This window comes from Dicentrarchus labrax, unplaced genomic scaffold (assembly GCF_905237075.1).
Source record: "Dicentrarchus labrax unplaced genomic scaffold, dlabrax2021, whole genome shotgun sequence".
NCBI lineage: Eukaryota > Metazoa > Chordata > Actinopteri > Moronidae > Dicentrarchus > Dicentrarchus labrax.
This window is the reverse complement of record NW_026136724.1, coordinates 18,224,748-18,245,049: the sequence shown is the minus strand read 5'-3', so window position 1 is coordinate 18,245,049 and position 20,302 is coordinate 18,224,748. Positions and strand designations below refer to the sequence as shown.

General features: G+C 38.7%; 1 protein-coding gene across 2 annotated transcripts in view; it reads right to left on the bottom strand.

Annotated features, from left to right (window-relative positions):
• Positions 1 to 15,220, bottom strand: part of lamb1b (laminin, beta 1b) — a 28,373-nt gene extending 13,153 nt beyond the window's left edge. The window contains exons 1-15 of one of the 2 annotated variants that reach the window (XM_051392577.1): positions 15,082 to 15,220; positions 14,439 to 14,614; positions 10,879 to 11,014; positions 8,482 to 8,555; positions 7,143 to 7,331; positions 6,948 to 7,011; positions 5,729 to 5,931; positions 4,809 to 4,929; positions 4,210 to 4,398; positions 2,893 to 3,069; positions 2,214 to 2,323; positions 2,024 to 2,103; positions 1,116 to 1,251; positions 877 to 1,035; positions 43 to 176 (exon numbers count right to left, since the gene is read on the bottom strand). In XM_051392577.1, the coding sequence (XP_051248537.1) occupies positions 43 to 176; positions 877 to 1,035; positions 1,116 to 1,251; positions 2,024 to 2,103; positions 2,214 to 2,323; positions 2,893 to 3,069; positions 4,210 to 4,398; positions 4,809 to 4,929; positions 5,729 to 5,931; positions 6,948 to 7,011; positions 7,143 to 7,331; positions 8,482 to 8,555; positions 10,879 to 11,014; positions 14,439 to 14,614; positions 15,082 to 15,115 (1,982 nt within the window). In that variant the 5' untranslated portion in view covers positions 15,116 to 15,220. The remainder of the gene's footprint in view (positions 1 to 42; positions 177 to 876; positions 1,036 to 1,115; positions 1,252 to 2,023; positions 2,104 to 2,213; positions 2,324 to 2,892; positions 3,070 to 4,209; positions 4,399 to 4,808; positions 4,930 to 5,728; positions 5,932 to 6,947; positions 7,012 to 7,142; positions 7,332 to 8,481; positions 8,556 to 10,878; positions 11,015 to 14,438; positions 14,615 to 15,081) is intronic. The other variant, XM_051392578.1, reaches the window with a different exon arrangement.
• Between the last annotated feature and the right edge of the window lie 5,082 nt (positions 15,221 to 20,302).

Here is a 20,302-nt window from a genome sequence, read left to right as displayed (position 1 = left end):
TGTTGCTAGAGAGACACAGTGAAGTAAGCTTTAGTGCTTTACCTGGATCCAGGTGGAAGAGAGATGGACTGCTCGTCTCCACTCTGGATGGAGTTGCTGCAGTGACTGGAGTAGTTTGGAGGGTTGAAGACGGGACGCTGCACTCGGATGTTTACCTGCTCCCACTGCTCCGGCAGCTGCCAACATATACAGACACACACGTATACATATAGGTTATTTATTCTTAAAACTATATTAACATCAATCAATCATTAAACATCAGTTATCTGTGTTAAAATGGTGAGATGCTCACATTTTACTAACCAGACCTGCAGAAGATACACATTTAACTTAAGAATATGGACAGAAAACCACATTATCATGTGTCAGCTTTTAAAATAAACCCTCTACATGTTACATTTTTCGGTAAATATGGTGGTCCAAATTCTTTTTGTTGTGGCCTACAAACAAGTTAAGTCAAATAATTGTGTAACTTGTGTGTAATTGTAGAAGGTAAACACTCAATAGTCCCCCAAAAAACAAGGATATAACCTCTGTGTCCTCAGTGGAAGCTCCTGTAAGGCCCTGATGAAGAAGTAACAAATGCTGGGGATACTAAAGAGTCTACTGCAGCCTTAAGATTTTAAGAAATCATTGAACTTTTTTGATGAATATATTCTATATTGAGTATAGAGCAAAACAAAAACCCTTTTTTTTCTGTTCTCGTTCTAACATTAGGTAAATAACGGTTTGGGTTTCAACTCACTGGGTACCTCCATCCCTCAAGCTCTGACTCTTATTTTATAACACACATTTCCAAACTACTTCTTAAGGAACAACTAGACTTACATGTTATAAGTGGCCTATATTATGTTTATGCCTGTGTGCACGTGTTACCTGCGGCTCATAGCGAATAAGCATGTCATAGTCCATAGACTCGGGGATGTTGTTGATGGCGAACTCTAAGTAGGCTCCTTCTGGTACGTTAACAAAGCCCATACCGGTCCAAGTAGGACTGCGATCCAGAGGATAAGGCCTCGGTACCAGCGTCACACCCTGACAGAGAGAGAAGGGGATCAACAAAGCTGTACATACCTGGGTAAAAGCACCACAAAACAGATGGGAAACATGCTCACAGGTCCGTGCTTGGCGTCCTCCGCCTCGTAGGTGTAGTGGTCCAGAGCGATGAAGTAGAAGCCAGACTCGACCTGAGCGCAGCGACGTCCAAACATGTGCTCCCTGCACACACACTGTCCTGAGTGAGGGTCACAGCTGTGGAGAGAGAGAGAGAGAGTGAGAGAGAGATGGAGGTTGTTAGTTCCTATGTTTCTCCATGTGGTTTAATTTTGTGTATAAAACCACTTCTACCATTTCTATTCTGCGTGTTATATACTGCCTTATTTGTTAAAAACTCTTCACTTGACTTGTCAAGCAGGAAAAGCATGCACACTACCAGGGCCTTCAAACTAGTAAACATTATTAATTCATCTTTAATTACAGCTTACTGTTTTTTCATGCTATGACATGTCAAAATGTCTGCCCTGCAAAAGGTCTATTATCTTGTTACCTCAAGATATCTCATCCCTCGAGATTATAACATTTTATGACATTATAACGACATAATCAAACTTAAATCTTGAGATAACAAAATTAAAAAGATAATTTGTATTTAAGTATTGTTTGAGTTTACATTAGTTTTTAACAGAAGCTTAACGGACCTAAATAAACGCTGACTCTCACTCTTATTATTATCATTATTATTTGACTGTTGCTGGGTTGTCAATGGGATCATATGAGATTCAGGGAAATATCTCTGAACCCACAGTTATGCATAAAAAGATGGAAAAAATATGTATTTTCTTTACATATTTTATAATATAAATGATTGGGTGCCATGTACAAATTTTCCTCTTAACAGTAAATAGTTCCCAGCATTAATTCTAAATACAGATAATGTCTATATATTCTACGTCCCTGCTGCAAGTGCATCCTCAATCACACCTTGTGATGTTAATTAATTAATAAAAGTGGTCTTTAAACGTACTTATTGTTGACTGCCCCACCCTGGTCGCAGTCACATGGCCTGCAGCCGTCCATGTCATTGGACAGACCCCAGTGTTGCGGCTACAGGGAAGAGAAAGGAGATTTGTTCATGCACACTTGCACACACACACACATATATATATCTAGGTAAAATATCCAAATGGAAGCTGGCAGTCTTTTTGGATCCGTACCTGACACTGATCGCAGTTATGTCCGTCAACAAGGCGTTTGCAGAAGCAACTTCCTGTCTCTGAATCACAGTTTCCTCCAGGCAGAGTGCCCAGCGGGTTACAGGTACACGCTGCCAAAGCACACAATGAAACAATGAAGCAACAGATTCAACTGCGTCAGTTTAACCACTATTTCTAACCAAATCTTACCTTGAAATTCAGTTAATTTACCCATTAATAATGAGGAAAATTACTTATTTTTACTGGGATTTTAAGGGGATAATTAATGAATTGTAATATATATATTATTTCTAATGGATTATATGCACGGTTCAAGGAGTTTTTAAAGGTGGAAACCAAAGGTGACTGTCCCTTTAAATTGTTAGAGAATGGCTGAATTTTAAGGGGTTTGGGTTTTGTCTTTTTAAATTAATGGAAAAAATAAGGGAACTCTTCTTAACATTGGTATGCTTCAGGGTTAAATTAAGGAGTAACTTGTAATATTTTAAGGGTTTCTTGTTTCATAGTGAACATAAGTATTAATAAACAATATCCAACCTCCATCCTATAATTTGTTTTCCTGATTTTTACATATCAACCTTTCACACAGAGAGCTAGAATGAAAATAACAAAATCTATATTTTATGTGATCTGAGATATTTAACAGACCCCGACAGCAGTCTAACTGATTGTGACTTACGCAGGCAGCCGTGAGGCCCCTGTCCCAGTCCGTAGTGTCCCTGTCTGCAGTTGTCGCAGCGCTCGCCCTCCACGTTGGCTTTGCAGCGACACTGGCCTGAGATCAGGCCGGCTAGCACATCGGTCCGCGGGTCACACAGTCCACCCTCAAGAGACCCGGTCGGGTCACAGTTACATGCTGTAGAGACATAAAGAATGACAATAATGAGACTGAGTGGACACACGTGGTTCCTACATCTGATGGTCATGTGATAAACATGTTTTCAGAGAATATAATATGTATTCTGTATGTTTATTTAACTTTGGGATGCATTTTAGGTCATGAAATCTCTCAGGACAACAAGATAATGTAGTTTTGACGACAGAAAGTGTAGTAATAAACTAACCTGTAGCATTATCTGTGGAAATTTTACTAGTTGGCTGGCTAAAACAGACACATGAGGGAAATATATGTGATTAAAAAATAAATTTTCCCTGAGGAATAGTTAAGAAATTCAACAGAAATAGGGAGAAATGAATCCACTTTGCTACAAACAACAAGGATATCTGATTTTGGACGAATCTGATTAAAAACTGTGTGAAATTTATTTCACATGGATGCTTTTAATCGATATTTGTTTTTTTGTTTTTACTAAATAAAAATGTACGTAAGATAAATGGAAATCTGCCCAGTAGATTCTCATATGTCTTACATAAAAGAAGAATAAGTTAGCCTGATGGAAAGAAAGGTCTGTAGTGTCAACAAAAATTCTTGGGGATCACAAATATACACAAACAAATTTCACTATCTGGTCAGTAAATTTTGAAATATTTTGCCCTTTCAGCCAAGAAAAACTGATAAATCTGTCCTCACTCGCTCCATCTACTCTCTCTACTTTCCTTACATGATGTTCAGAAACTAAAGACATAAAACAACATCATCAGCTTATCTTTCTAATAACATTACCGGTCCAGGAAGATATTCACGCGTGAGAATGGACAAGAGAACGAGAAAAGCCTCTCTGCAAAAGCGGTGTGTAATTTTAAAGATGAGTCTTGTAAAGGGGAAAAGAGGGCAAAGGGGGGAGACTGTGTTTCAAATTTTTACAGCATTACTTCCACTTGTACCCTGTACTTAGCAGGTAATTACAATCATGTCTACTTTCTGCTTTTCACTTCAAAGGCAAAACACAGTACAGCTCCAGATGGTGCTCGTCTGAAAAGAAACAGGAGGAGGACACCAACATGCATCTGAACAGACAAGTTTGTGTAATGAGTAGAGAGAGACGCGGTGGAGAAGCACCCAAGAGGGGTCAGAGGTTACGTGGAGGTGACTTACGCTCGCAGACGTTGGGGTCCCTCAGGTCTCGGTTCGGGTGCTGGTAGTAGAAGGGTCCGCACTGCTCGCACTGTCGGCCCACCGTGTTGTGTTGACAGTCGTCGCACACGCCTCCGCTCATGTTGCCGGTGGTCATGTACATGGCGAGGTCGAAGTGACAGGACGTGGCGTGGTGGTTGCACTCGCACTCTGCGAAAAGAAGAGGACAAAGAAGGATTTTACTTTTAAGTAAAGTAGACTTTACTCTTGTAAACTAAAGATTTATCATGTATTTCACATACTTATTATGTCATTGTTTTCATTTGTGTTATATAGAGGCTGCAACTAAGTATTTTAATTATCTTATGTTAATTAATTGTGTATAAAATGTAAAAAAAAGGTGAATAAAGTTTCCCAGATGTCTGTATTGTTGTTGTTATTTTGTGATAGCCAGCTGTGGCTCCATACTGTACCTAACGTACAGGTATGACAGTGGTATCAATCTCCCCATCAAACTCATCAAACAAAGAATGTGAATAAGCGTCTTCTCCCGAAATGTGAATAGAACAAAAGACAGAGAGTGAAGTGAACTTTTCGTGCATTAATCTTTGTGTTCTTACTCTTGCAGGCGTGGGTGTTTCGTCCCTCAGCAGGTCTCCAAGGCAAATCATGGTAAAAGTCTTGACAGTGCTCACAGTTCAGTCCCTCGGTGTTGTGGTTACATACACAGCGGCCATGGACCTACACACACACACACACACACACACACACACACACACACACACACACACACACACAAATTAAATTACCACCAATACCAGCCACATGTACTGTAGGATTGAGATCTAACAGTCCAACACACCAAAGCTTCATAAAGATTAAGAAAACTCTCTGAATCTTTTCTTTTTAGTATCAATAAGCCACATATAAAAAACAGTCTTTTGGTATGGAAGTTAATCCTTGGAGCTTTGGGAAAAGCTTGTGCAACAAAATAATCTCTACTCAAATGTCCATTAAGAAGCTTTTTGAGAGGGTGATTTGCAGTAAAAGACTATTAAATATTAAACGTTAGGAAAGCTCCATCAGCAGATTGAGTTACCAAGTTGTCATGAAATTACTTTTTTAATTATTTAATGTATTATACATATTTTTAAATATATATTGTATTATATTCCTATATTTTAACTTCTGCACTATTTTATGTCTTAGCTTCTAATTTTTACCTGATCTTATTTTGTATACATATTATTTGAGCAATGTTGGAGGGAGCCTGAGAATTAAGAATTTCGACTGCTTCACTGTAACTGTTGTGCAAACGACAATAAAATACTTGATTTCCACTCTGATAATGAGGAAACAGCTACTGAGTGGGAAATATTGTTCCAACTTCTGTTTCCAAGGTCAATGATTGAACTTTCAGTCTCATTTTTGGTCATTCCTATAAATTTTTGCTTTCGGTTAAATGAAATCAACATGAAAAATAAATAAATCCCTCAATCTTTCATGCTTTCTGTTCTCTGTGTGTTTGTGTTTGACGTACCATGCCCTCGGCTCCAGTCGGCGCTCCATCCATCGGGGCGCACTCGGAAGCGTGGCCGTAGCAGAAGCAGTTGCCGCGGACGACCAAATCGTAGAGGGAGTAGTAGTACTTCTCTGTCACCTCGTCGCGGGAGTCGAGCAGGTTGTCGCCCAGTGTGTGGAGCTTGATGAACTTCACCCGGAGGTTAGTGATCTTCAGCATGTCTGCACACACACACACACACACACACACACAGGAGATTAGAGCGTTCACATCTTCTTACAACTTTATTTAAGCAGGTAAAAAGGTTGTGAGATTTGCTCAGTGTCGTTTTTACAAGGCAAACCTCTCTTATGTGAAGTTTGTTGAAGTTTCTTGCAGAGTTTTCAGACCTGAGGGACGCCGCTGCTGTTCCTCACACACCCACAGCATTCGCCACATACCTACCATGAGGCCTCTGCATGTGTGTGTGAGTGTGTCTCAGTCTGGGTGGAGGTGAGTGTACAAAAGCCGAGTCGCTTCCACGTGTGAAATTCCATGTGGTTCTCTTCCTGTCTGACCTCTGACCCCCTGCAACTCTGCTCCAGGTAGCTGTTACCTGGACTGCAGATGAGTTACTAGAAATCATCTCAATACTGTGATGAGTTCGCTGGATCTTTCACACCAGGGAGGTGAGAGGTCAGAGGTCAGGTCAAATTAAACCCCTACGATGTGTTCATCATTCATCATTTCTGTGTAATTGTCAGTAAATTCACTGGAAATAATTATTTTTTATTAATTGACTTCAGTTAATTGCTAGTGTAACCAGCACAGCAGGAAACATACAGAACTGTTAAATATGTTGACTGGCAAACATATAATTAGACATGAATTAATATTTATTTGATTTTAAATCAAGCTTTCCTTTCAGGGATATTCTTATTTCCTTTATGATTAAAACTAAACTTTATTTAAAACTTCTTGGATATAATTAGTAGTCTACAAACCTGTAAAATAAAGGGTTAAATATTTCTCTGCTAATTATTGATTAACTACTAGATGTTTAACAGTATTCTGCACTACAACACTATACGACACTGTATTTATCTACAATCTTTAATTTTTTCTTGTGAATTACTGGATGATTTTACCTCAGACTTCAAATAAATCAGCTAAATTACTCTTTAGCCATTCACAACTTATACAACACATGCAACCTGTAATAAGCTGCCAATGAAAAGGAAATTTAGGCTTAGCTTACTCTGTATCCTCAGGCTGTAGGGGTCCTCAATCTTGAAGGCGGGGTCCAGCACCCGAAATATCACCTAAAAGACAGAAAATAGGAGAAAATAGGCAATTTTTCCTTTTACAGACATTCATATCAATAGATAAATCTTCATAAATATAAACAGAAAAGTCAGCAAGTGTTTGCAGAAAGAACCAGAGTCACAGTCACCTCTCCCTCGGTGGATGGTTCGATGTCTGAGTAACGGGAGTCGCAGAGGATTTCGTCCACTTTGAACAATGGCCCAGAGGACACGCCGGGGAAGGATGCTTCGCAGTCGTAGGCAAAGTAACGATAAACCTGCCACGTCTTCCCAAAGTCCATCGATCGCTCGATCACCATGGCAGCCGGCCGAAACGTCTGTCGACAGAGACGGACAGAGAGATCACTAAATCACTGGCAACAATGGTTTCTAATATACATTAAAGTTGCATTATTGCTTTAAATCATAGAGTTTTGTACTGTCAGATGTCAATGACTATTGATGCTTTGTTTGAGTCTCTGTGAATGATCAGGGAAACCAAAATGCAGTGGCATCTTATACTCAATAAGCTGTTAATGTCCTGACGAAGTGATGCTAAACTGATCAAATATATCAATACGTTGAGATGTATTAAATGAGCTCAAAGATCCCTGCAATGTCCGGGTTCTTTTCATGTACTTTTTCCTGGGGAATGAATGTTAACTGGTACGTTGCATGTCATTCCTTCACGCATTATCCATTATGTTGAACCAATGCTACATCTATAATACTCCATCCATGCATGCTGGCATGGTACTACTAATCTCTGATGAACACAATAAGTAATAAGAGGAAACCAGCTTTTGTTTTATCTGGATAACAGGTCGATTATCTCGCTAATTCAAGATAACGAAGCTCTTTTAAGCTTTTTCACGTCATTATCATCCTGTTTATCCCAGTTAATCACTCCTCTCTTGAAACCATCATTTCACACTCAAGTTTCTGTGTAAGTGATCTGGGAAACCAAATTCAAACACTCAAACACTAGTATATTTCCCTGCAGTTTTTCATCTAGGATCTCTGTTTGGTTTGGATACAGTAATAATAAACAGAACTTGAATATGAAGTAATGACATTACAGAAAGGGTGGAGCGGCTGTTAGAGAGGTGCTGATCTTTCCTGCCACCCAGTCCCAAAACAGAACAGGATACACATGGAAAGTGTGTCTATGGGTGTGTGTTTTGACTATGATGCAGAGTCACAATGTAAGTGAAAGGCAGTGAATCCAGCTGGCCACCATCATGGCCAACCATGTGACAGCAATGATTTTTACCGCACAGCTCCGAACTCATCCTCCACCTCCCTCCTTCTTTTCTTCCCACCGTTCTCTAGAGACCGGGAATGATTTCCCACATTCCTCCGCCACAGCTGTCCGACGCTGTGTTTATCTCTGTGCCATGAGTATGGGAGTATTAGTATGATATATGTGTGTGTGTGTGTGTGTGTGTGTGTGTGTGTGAGAGAGAGAGAGAGAGAGAGAACAGGCACCTTGAAGGTCATGATAAGGTGTGTGAAATGAAACTCGGCCTCCAGGTCCAGCTGAATGGTCACATTCTCGACACCTGCAGGTAAAAGGGAACTACAGTCAGACAGGATATTAACAATTAAATCTCTTTCTCGAACTGATTTCCATTCATAAAGAACACACCTCAGACAGACTCTCTCACAACAGTACTTAAATAAATATTTACAGACTCTTTCTGCACATGTTTATGCAGCCAGAGTCGAGCCGTGCCCACATACGGATCTAATCAATCTAAGCTCCGGTTCTGGATTGTGTTACACCAGCTAAGACTATAAAATCATCACCAAGTTAACGTGCTTTGCACAATTAAAACTAAAGAAATGGCTCATTTAGTAATGTGTTATTGGTTGCTAGTAAACATTTATAGCGGCGTGTAATCAAAAGGAATCAACTCTGCAAACACAAAGTCACTGTAGCATCCAAAAATGAGGTCAAACATATATTAAACTCAACTGCTAAACCTTTGTAAATGTAGGTATGACAGCTTTGTGAGCCATGCTAGCGCTGGCATGGTAACCAGACTGGTCTCCATCGGTCTTGGAGGCTGTTCAGTCTCTGCGCGGCTGTGTTTAATCGCTACAGTAAACTAGCTGCACACTTTAGTAACGTTATCTGTCCAGCAGGAAACAAATCGCCAAGAGTTTAGAGCACTCAGAAGACATATATTGACGTATTTTCTCCATAAAATATTATCAAGTTTCACCAAAATCTGTCTCATTTGTGGTCTGACAAACAGGAAATTCATCCAATCCAGTGCTGCATATTTCTATTTTCCTGGTTTCATCTAAAGTATGTTGGAAAAACGATGGACACACCCGACCCGGCAATGTTACGCTCAAACTCACTGGGTACTAGCGCCGACTGGTGGTATGTAGGCTTTATAGCGACTGATAAATCATCACACACATTTGCAGATCTCTCCCACAGAAGTGTAGCAAAAGTCAGGTGTAAAAAGACAACTGAAAGGCCCACCTGAGTTATAACTGATGCCTTGTCTTTCGCCATTAATATGTATGTTTATAGCTTTTTCTACACATCACAAAGTCAAAAGGCTTCTGAATACGTGTTTAGAGACCCTTTGCCAATCTGATTACGCACACACGGATTGTGGTCCAGTTACACAACTCTCCACTCACATTTGTAAATAGTTTTGCTACAATAATGGCCCCATACAGCTGGTGGCTTGGAAAGCCAAGATGGAACTGGAGGACTACTGCGAGGGAATTAGGAAATCCCAAGCAAAGCCATTGTATGTCTGCAGCTTCCTGCTAGTTTCCAAAGCCATCTGCACTGCTGGCCGCCGCTCCCTCCATGACTCACGCCTCTAACAGATTCCCACCACTCGTGAAGGAACAGTGTGTGCATGTGTGCAGCATGAATGAGGGCCGAGTCTGTACGGGGACTGACTGTTATGGGATTTCATTCAGGGCTCATATTTAGGATGTTGTGATGGTGATTGTCCACCAATTTTTAAGTCATGTAATTGAGATGTGTGCTGTTAATCAGGCAGATGAGCGTTTCTAGCGTCAGTGTTCAATTGATTGTTGTAACAGGTAAAACAAGCAACCAAATAAAGCAACAACAGAAAAGCATTTCATTCACTGTTTTTTTTAAAGTTTTAGTCTTTAAAGGTCCTTTTTTATTTTACCAATGTGGGCTGCTGGTCTATAAAATCCAAATACGAACATTTTTCTACATATTTGGAAACATACTAAGCTACAGGTGGACTGCATCTAAGTGCATATATTTATTTTGTGTAAATAATTTTGGTGATAACTGGGTTTGTTCTATTTAAATCAGCTTGCAATTGAACTCGCACTAGCATCTCCTAAATGGTCGGCTTCTTCACAAAAACAGTGCCATTAATATGGCATCTCATGTTGCAGTGAGTCTCATATGGAAAGAATTAATAATTTTATTGTCTTTCTGGAGAGTTTTCTGCTCATACTTGAACACACCTGGTTTCAAGGTGCATGTACTGTTTCTCATTCTCACTGCAGATTCCTCTGAACTCCCACTGTCTCATTACACACTTCCCTTTTTTTACCACTTTAAAAGGCCCGTGTGTGCTCAAGCGATGACACACATCTGTTTACTATCCGCACACCTGTTCTCCTCAGCACACCTGTAGCCCCCCCCTCCAAACAGGCCTGCTGTGATTGGCTGCAGCGAGAGTCTCTGTGATCTCCTCCTGTCTAGTCATTAGTGAGCCCAGTTCCCATGAGAACAGTGTCAGTGAGAGCTCACACGCTGCGCTGCTCTTCATTGATTACAAACCAGCAATGAACGGGAATTCTCTCTTTCTTTCAAGAACAAACACTTTGTTTTTTTCTTTCTTGTTTTTTTTTTTTGGCTCTCACCGTTCTCCGACTGCCACCAGGTCTTGAGGCGGTTGTGGGCGAAGGTGGTGACCACGTTCTCGATGGTGTGGCTGATGTGGTTGACGTCCTCGTCGTACATCTCCCTGGAGTCGCACACAAAACATTTCTTCTCCTCCTGATTGACAGAAAGCACAGAGAGTCACTTCACCCATATTACAAAAACACATATATTCTCTAGAACCTGCCAGGTGAACCCAGGTGATATGTCTGAGATTTCTGAAGATACCACTGTCTGATTAATCCGTCAAACAGGATATCAACAGTTTTCATATTGACTTTAAAGTCAAGGAATCCTTTAAAGGCAAAGACTTTTTGATTAATTAAGCTCCCCTATCTGACAGTCTGATGTATGAATCTACATGTGTAAGATAACTAACTGATTGCATGCCAACTACGGCTACAAATAATGATTATTTCTATTATTTTATACTCTCTTGCCCATCACTATTTCCCAGAGCCCAAGGTGACGTCTTCATATTGCTTTTTTTGTCCAAAAAACAATCCAAAACAAAAAATATATTCATTTTTTTGATCATAGAAGGCAAAGAAAAGCAGCAAAAATGGGGATTTTTTGAATTTTACATTGATCCACTAATTGATTCATGGGCCAGTTGTTTCAGCTCTAATGATAACTGTAACGTTTAATGGCGTAGTGACAATGGTTTGGCCCCTTGAAACTGGGGGTCCCGATTACCACTAGTGGTTGCCAAAGCTTCACCGGGGGTCAAGACCTCTCTCTTGATGTTAAGGGTCGAAAATATGAAGTATGTTCATATGGTAGCATGTCATTCATTTTTTTTAATGAAGAAAACAAAATTAAAGTAATATTTTAAAGTAAAAGTAAAAGTTTAGATTATTATTTAAGACATAAAGTAAATAAAATATCACATAATAAGGGCACGGTGAAGTCCTGAGTGTTCACTCTCTGTTTAAACAGCCTCGTCACGCATCAGAAAAATTAAAACAACCAAAGAACTAACAGGACAATTGTCAAGCAGCAGGAAAAATAAAACACTTAATATGTTATAAATAAGCCTATTAAGTTTGTAACAATACACAAAACAGACAGAATTGTATAAAAAGTTTCTAAAAATAAAAGGAAAACTCATCTTTGGACCTAACTAATGTGGTTAAATGGGAAAAAAAGTCTCTGCAGCCAGTTTCCAAACTATTGTGGAAATCCTTCCCAGAAGAGGATGTTATAGCAGCAGATTAATGGCCATGGATTAATCACATATGGGTTTTAAGATGTCCACATTAACAATGTATAGTATATATCATGTTGCCAGTTTATCTACGTCTGTGCTGTGTCTGTTTAATAATGTATTTACTATGTTTGTCAGCAGCGGGGGCCTCGCCTGCACGCCAGATGGTTTGGCATGCACGCAATATATACTCTGGTTCACACACGTACACACACTCTTAAATCTCACAGTATTGCAGCGTGTGAACAAACAACACAAGTTTCTCAATTTCACCGAGCCCCTGCCAACTATGTCTGTGTTGAAATGTGAGCAGAGTCTGGCTGAGTGGTTCCACTTAGCAGAGTTTGGTAGGAAAAAAATGTCGGCTACTTGAGGCTCAACTTCCTCCTCCTCATCTGCAGCTCATACTTGAGGGTTGTGCTCATCCTCAGGAAGCTCCGAGAGGCCCCACAGTGTGTCATAAGGACACCATTCACACAGCGAACTCCCCGAAGGGTGTTTGATAAAGGGAGAATATCCCCCTACCTCGCCCCCTGACCACATGCACACAGGGAAGGGATTGTCAGACACACAGCGCTTTTATTGTGGAGAGGAATGTCTGAACTCCCACTCGACAAGACGGCGAGCAGATACTGTACATGTGCGTGCTGTCACACACGCACACAATGTTATCTGAGGAGCTGAAACTATCTGTCAGTTGGTTAAAGCTGACTGAGAGACAGTTAATCTAAACTAAACAAGTCATTTTTTAAAGGAAAAATGCAAAAAAAGCCTCTTAAATGTGAGGATTTTGCTCCATTTTCTTTATTTTATAAGTCAATAAACTACACAGCTTTAGGGTTTTTGGAGTGTTGATCAGACAAAAACAAGAATTTGAAGATGTCGCATTGGGTTTTGGGAATTTATGATTCATTTTGTGACATTTTAAAGTCAATTATGGACAAAAGAATAATAATTAGTTACAGCTTAGTAACATAAAGTTGATTTTCATCATGTTTTAAATCAGCTTCCACTATAATCATACCAATGTCAGCTTGATGGACTCTTAAACATAACAAGGGAAACATCAACCGACCAAGAATTCATAAGCAGTAAGTTACTGCCATTAAAAATGACACGTACAAGGCCGGGAGTACTTCTACATTTTATATTACTTTAATGAATTCTGCAAAGATGAGCGAACTGACCCACTTTCTGTTATTTATTCCAACCAAGTGACAACAAATTCGACAACATACAAATCATTTCTTACATGATTTAGGCTATTTGTTCCAAATACTATGCTCTTGGCCAGGAGGGTAATTATTATGCATTGTTATGTCTCCAGCCTGGCTGATATTGTTAATATATAATTAATTAAAAACATTATTTGACTCCAGTTTCTCAGCAGTTTTCAATATGTTTACACACAGAGCTCATAATTGCATCAGGAAACGGATACAGACGCACTTTTAAACAAATATAAGCAAATTTAAACACTGAACTATCTGTATGAAGGTCTGATTGTCACTATTTACTGTTTAAGTTAGTAAAGATTAGTTGTTTTCAGACCTTTAATGAGTGTGGACTGAAACTTCTTACATTATTTTAAATTAAAATGTCAATTTGAAATGTTGCAGCAGTTGATTAATGTTGGTTTTAAAGTCTAATCTCATCATCATTCTTACATTTTCTTTCTTTAATGCCTTTTAAATCTAATCACGTGCAACTGTTTTTATAATGTTTTGCTCAAGTAGAGTCTTTCTCTGCCTTATAATGAGGTCTGATGCATTTCCTACGGTATGTGTGAAGGAATGCATGTAGTGTATGTGTGTAATGGAGGTTTCTTCATCCCATTGGAGGAAAAATGTGGTGTACTGACAATAATATATGCACTTATTTGTTCTCTTGCTTGTTCTACATGTTGTTTTCTGTCTCTTCAATCTTTCTTCTGCATATAAAGTGCTTTGCTATGTGTGTTAAATAATAAGATTATCCTTCCAAGCTCACGGAATACTGGAGCAGATACACAAATAAATCACCAGAAGTAAGTAATAACTTCTGAGAACTAAGAAGTAATTTATGTTATTTTAATATTGTGCTTTATCATGATTGTATTTATATAGATAGAAAACTTCTTTTATTAGCTTTATTATGCACAAAAACCTTTGATTTCAAGCAATAAAGTGATAGTTAAGAGCAGAAATGTGATATAAAGCTTCAGATTTCACAAAAATCTGCGTTTTAATCAACATTTTCCTCCACAGCTCACCCATTAGTTTACTGGCCAACAATCTCAGACAGTTTTATTTTCTGCCTGTTGCTCCAGGTTGGCAGCAGCAGCTCTTTTCTTACCTCCAGATGTCCGACGATGCAGAAGCGCTCCGGCTGCCTCAGGCCGCAGGTGGAGGAGGCGGTGAGCTTGTGCGCCCGGCCGATCAGCAGGTCACCTGTGGCCGGGTAGCAGCTGCCTTCGGTGCAGACATCCCCAAACTCTGGCAGCTGTGCCCCGACCCGACACCACAGGGCTGCTGGAGGAAGGAAAACACACCGCTGTCAGTCAGTGAGAGGACGCACAAAGTCCTAAAACGTGATCCTGGATCAGCCAGAACCGGATTGTGTGTGTGTTTTTAAACACAAATAAAACAGATAATCCTCCCTCAGAACAGTTCTTCTTTTCATTTGAATTATAAAACTCTGAAGGAAAGCAGGCCAGTTTAAATTAAAATCACATGGATTCTCCCTGTAGGCTGTGCACAAAGTTAGCTGTCAAACTTTCCTGCGGCAGCTTTCTTCTTTTTCTTATATTTTATTTCTTTTTTAAACCCAATATAATTTGCAGGAAAATGTGAATAAAGGAGTGAATAATGGTTTCCATGTGGCTTTCATTACATGTGTTGTTGCTGGAGACCTGAGAAGGAAGAATTTGGCAGCCACAGAAGATACAAAAAAACATTTTTACATGGAAAACATTTCAAAATAAAAACAAAAAACTCACCCAAAGTCGTTATAATGTGGATTATGAGCGACATATCCAAGTGTGGAGCATTGACAGCAGGTCTAATCGATGATGTTTATGGTCCTGCAGCTGAGAGAGAGTGTGTGTGTTTGAGCGTGTGTGAGAGTGTGTGTGTGAGTATGAAGCGTAAAGAGTCAGAGGGAGTTTTCTTGTGGAAGTGCGCGTTGTATGGTGGGTGGAAAGTACCACTGTAAGGATGAGCAGCTGTATGAAGGGTGGATAGAGCCACAGATACAGGAGAAGACTGGTGTGTGACAGTTATGTAATTAAATAAATATATATATATAGTGTAATAGCCACATAATTACATATACGGTAAAAGGTTTATGTTGTTATCACGTTATATAAGAAGGCCAGTATTATTTCAGTTTAGTGTATTATATGTGGAGTATGTTTCTATTGTTTATAAGTGCTTGAATACAGGTATATTTCTGTTTTTTGACAGGTGATTGTGCATTGTTGTGTTACTTATAATATCAGCTAAACTTAAATATGCTTAGAAAATATGGGCTTTTATTTATCACATTAAAAAAATACATAAATACCAACAAATGTTCAGCGTGTTTTGCTTGAAATATGACTTAAATGACAACAACTCATTAAACTCTGCATTAAGCAACGGGACAGATGAAGTGCTGCACAGCGTAAGAGGATGTAATGTTTGCTTTTAGTGGTTTGAGAACTGTTATTTCTGCCCTCCAACTCAAGATAAACAGCCAGTGAGGAACAGTGTGTAGAGATAAATGTATGACGACACTGCCTCTCTGTGCTGTCAGTGAGGAACTACAGCTCCAAACAAATTGTTCCTCATGTTTTCTAGCCCTTTCTCTTCATTTCACTCTTATTCTTTACCTACTTCTTTCATAATAACATTAGCTTTACAAACCGAGCTCCCCCACTGTGAGACACATTTACTCAAGTGCTTAAGTGAATTCAAGTGCTCTTGAATTAGCTGTAGAAATGCACAAATCTGAGAAGCAGGGCTGTTACATATGATGATCTTATAGAATATGATGCATGCACAGTTAAAAGTAGCACAAGCTTAATCATCTACAACAGTAATATTATATATAATATATATATAATAGTAAAACCTGAACAGGGGCCATTTTACTGCAGAATTAGTACCTTTCATTCTACTTCAGTAAGGTTTTGACTGCAGGACTTTCACTTGTATTAGGGGTATTTTCACAGTTTGATATTGCTACTCAAATAAAGGAGCTGAATACTTCTTCCACCACTGCTCTCTGTATATATATATTCATATGCTGCATGTAAATGAACCAAGATTAGAGAGAAAAGGTGAATATTTTTGGGTTAAAAAGTCTAAATGTGTCAAAAACGAAAAGCAACACAACCCTGTGAGTTGTTCAAATACTAATAAGAACAATATGAAGATGTGTAGTTAGGACCTTTCACTTACTCCTTATTGAATCTTTTCTAATTGAAACCACTGAACAAACAGCAGAGGTGTCATTTAAAACCTCTGTTTTGTTCTGTTCTTTTCTGTGGCGGCTCAGCACCACCGAAACAGCGTTTGATGAAAAATCCTCAGCATGTGGCCAGAAGTCATTTTCACTTCCTGCTGGAAACGCTGAGAACAATCAATTATATTCTGAAAGCCACTTTGCTTTACCCTGTAATTGAGGTGAATTTAGCCGAGAGGGCAGTTGTTGTTAGCCGTGTGTGTGTGTGTGTGTGTGTGTGTGTGTGTGTGTGTGTGTGTGTGTTCATGTGTGTGTCATGCATATGTGTGGGTGGGCATGAGTCATTTTAAGTTTGAAGGATGGTGAAATAGAAAAAGTACTTTGAGACTTAACGGAGGAACAGAGTCTGAATCATCGACCAATCACGGCTGAGAATCTGCTGAAAGTGGCTTCTGCACAAATTAAATTAAAAAAATAATGCACTGTAGTGACTAACACATCTTTTTTTGGTTATAACCTCTCTGATTTTATTACAGTTCCCCCAAAATCTCCAATTTTTCCTCCTATCTTGCTGTTTTTGAGGATTCTCTCGGGGGAATATAACAAAAAGTAAACCTACATTTAATTCATCTTATCACAGGAAACCGGATATTTTTTTATCCCACTGGAGGAAAAATGTGGTCTACTGACAATAATATATGCACTAATTTGTTCTCTTGCTTGTTCTACGTATTGCTTTCTGTCTCTTCAACCTTTCTTCTGCATGTAAAGTGCTTTGTAACGTGTGTTTGGGCAGTGTCACTGTTTCAAAATAATAAGATTATCCTTCAAAGTTCATGAAAAACTGGAGCAGATACACAAATAAATCACCAGAATTAGGTAATTTATGTCATTTTTAATTTTATGCTTTATCGTGATTTTTAAAAAAAGGTTTGGGACACGTATTAATATAGATAGGAAGCTATTTTTATTAGCTTTAAATCCTGGAGATTATGCACAAAAAACCTTTGATTTTAAGCAATAAAGTGAGAGTTAAGAGCAGAGATGTGTTATCAAGCTTCAAACTTCACAAAAATCTGCATTTTAATCAACATTTTCCACCACAGCTCACCCATGAGTTTACTGGCAAGCAATCATAGACAGTTTTTTTTTCATGGTGTTTGTTGTTGTAATACTAATTTCAACCACAAGAAGCTGAAGCACTCCACTACTGCATGCTCTAAATCAGGGGGTGCCCAGCCTTTTTACCCTCAGGAGGGCCAAAACTGAAACTTAACGGTGGTTGACGGGCTAAAAGCAAACACCTCTTGTATTGTTAAGATGCAAAATGGTACCAAGAACTGCCCGCAGTGCTCAGATTATGAAAAATAATTAGGAATTCTACATATTTAAAGAGCATTTTGTGCCTCACAAAAAAAGCAGCACTGCTCTAAAATCAAATAATTCGTCTTAAAATACATTTCCAGCAAAAAGAATAATGTCAGTCATTCTACATAACTTGTGTTTAGAGCGGATGGAGACATTAAAACTCACCTGTTCGGTCCTAGAACATGGGGGTTTAGTGGTGTATGTGAAATGAGTAATACAACAAAAAAACAAGAAAGATAAATATGATCCTGTTTTTTTACCCGCTCTTACATCGTAAACACAGGAAACATCAGAAAATGGGTCACCAAAGATGTTGTTTTTTAGCTAGTTGTTCAGCTATATACTGTTGAGGTTCACTTTCACAGCTCTTAATTGTGTTGTTTTCAGCCACAGCAGGCAGTTTTGTTTTTCAGCTCTAAAAATGGCAGAGTTAGCAACGAGCTGCTAAACACAGTGGAGCGTTTAGCAGTTAAAGAGGCAGATAATCCCCCACAGGAGTTGGTGGAGACCAAAAACAGAGCTAAAAGAGTTTCCACTTGCCCTAAAGTGGCCTAATAAATCAGTTAATGCAGCTTTAACTTTGTGTTTCCAGTCCAAAAGGTGTCATTCTGAGCATGTCCGGCCTTTTGTGGTTCATGTTGTCTGTTGTCAACCAAAAATGAAACTTTGAAGGCTCTCCTGTTAGGAAACACATCCAGTCTTGTTGGAGCCAATTACAGATCCTAACACTTTTCTTTGAGATTTTCAGCATGTTTATTTATAAATCATTATACCAGCACAGTAAAAAAAATCAGCTGGCTCAATATGTACAATTAAAAAAAAAATGTGTGTGAGGAGCCAAACAAACAATCACTTCACTGGAGGCGTCAGGTTTTTTTTCTTTTGTACAGAGCTCGATAATGATGTGTTTCCAACTTCTGACTTCCCACGTCTGCCAGTGAACGATGACAATCAATCCCACCCTAATATGTTTGCTTTGAGGAGAACGTTTAAGGAAACAGTACGTACAGTTTCTTCACCTTTAGTGTACAACTTAAAGCCAGTTAGAGCCCATCTGTGAGTCAATAATATGGTTCCTGTATCGGCTTTTCACTGATATATATATATAAAGAATATTTTATAGTGAGCAGAGGTAGTTTCAGGTATCTGTATTTATTTTTCTTTATCTTTTACTCCCTTCATTTTTACACAAATATCTGTACTTTCTACTCCTTAAATTTTCAAAACAGGCTAATTTCTTTAGTTTTAATGCACTTGAGGGGAATCATTAACTATTATTACTATTATTTTGCATCACTGCACGTCTTCCCAGCATCAAAACCAGGCGTAACAAGATGAAAAACTAGAGACTACATCAGTTAGTTTTGCACAGAAACCGCCAGTAGAAATGTCCTTCAGAGAAAGAATACTTGTTTACTTTTACTTGAGTAAAGAATGTGTGTTCTTTTGCCACCTCTGATAATATGTGTTTCTAATAATAGTGTTATAAACAACATACTGACTCTTTTCACTCACTAAAATACTGACCAATCTGTATTTTCTCTTCAGTTTCTCCCCCTTTTAAGTGCAAACTGCAGCATAAATGAGCCAATTGTTAATTGCTGAACATCCATCTCTCTCTGTCTCTTCGGGTTCAGTCACACGAGGGAATTTGTGTTCTCACAGGATTTGGGGAAGTTGCCTGGTGATGTTACTCTAATTGTAGTCTTCCTATAGCTGGTGGTCTGCTTATTGATCTAGAGACAGAAACCAAAACTTTACTGTCAGCAGAGTCTGGCTGACATAACATAAAGTACAGTATTTTTTGCGTCCTGTTAATCACGTGTCTCGCACTATTAATATACACCAAGACACAGAAAACAGGGACACCTACAGTAAAGTTTGTAATAACAGAAACTTTCTTTTTGGACAGAAGCAGAAATTATGTGATATTTTATGTCAAACAATAAAGTTATACATTGGAAAAGAAAACATTTCTAGCAAAACTGACCATGGAATAAGACACCAAGGTGCTCTAACATTAAAAACAGCATTATTTTACTTTGGAAAACAGCTTATAGGTCCATATAGACACAACAGCACACACAAGAAACGGGACAAAGAAAAACAAAATCATAATAATCATAATAGGAATAATAATAATAAATAAATAATAAAATTACATGATTTGATGTACAATTTCTGTGTTTTAACAGTTTTCCACTTCTTTTTACTTGAGTTTGATTTTTTTGTGGCACATTCTGAACAAAAACACCAAATTCTTACACCAGGCTGCAGGAAACTTTCCAGAAACGTGTGCAATTGTAGACAAACAAACACTTAATACACTGTATGCATGCATAACTGGAATCAAAAAAGCATAAACTTCTCACAATATCTGTTAACCTAAAGTTAAAAGTTGAAAT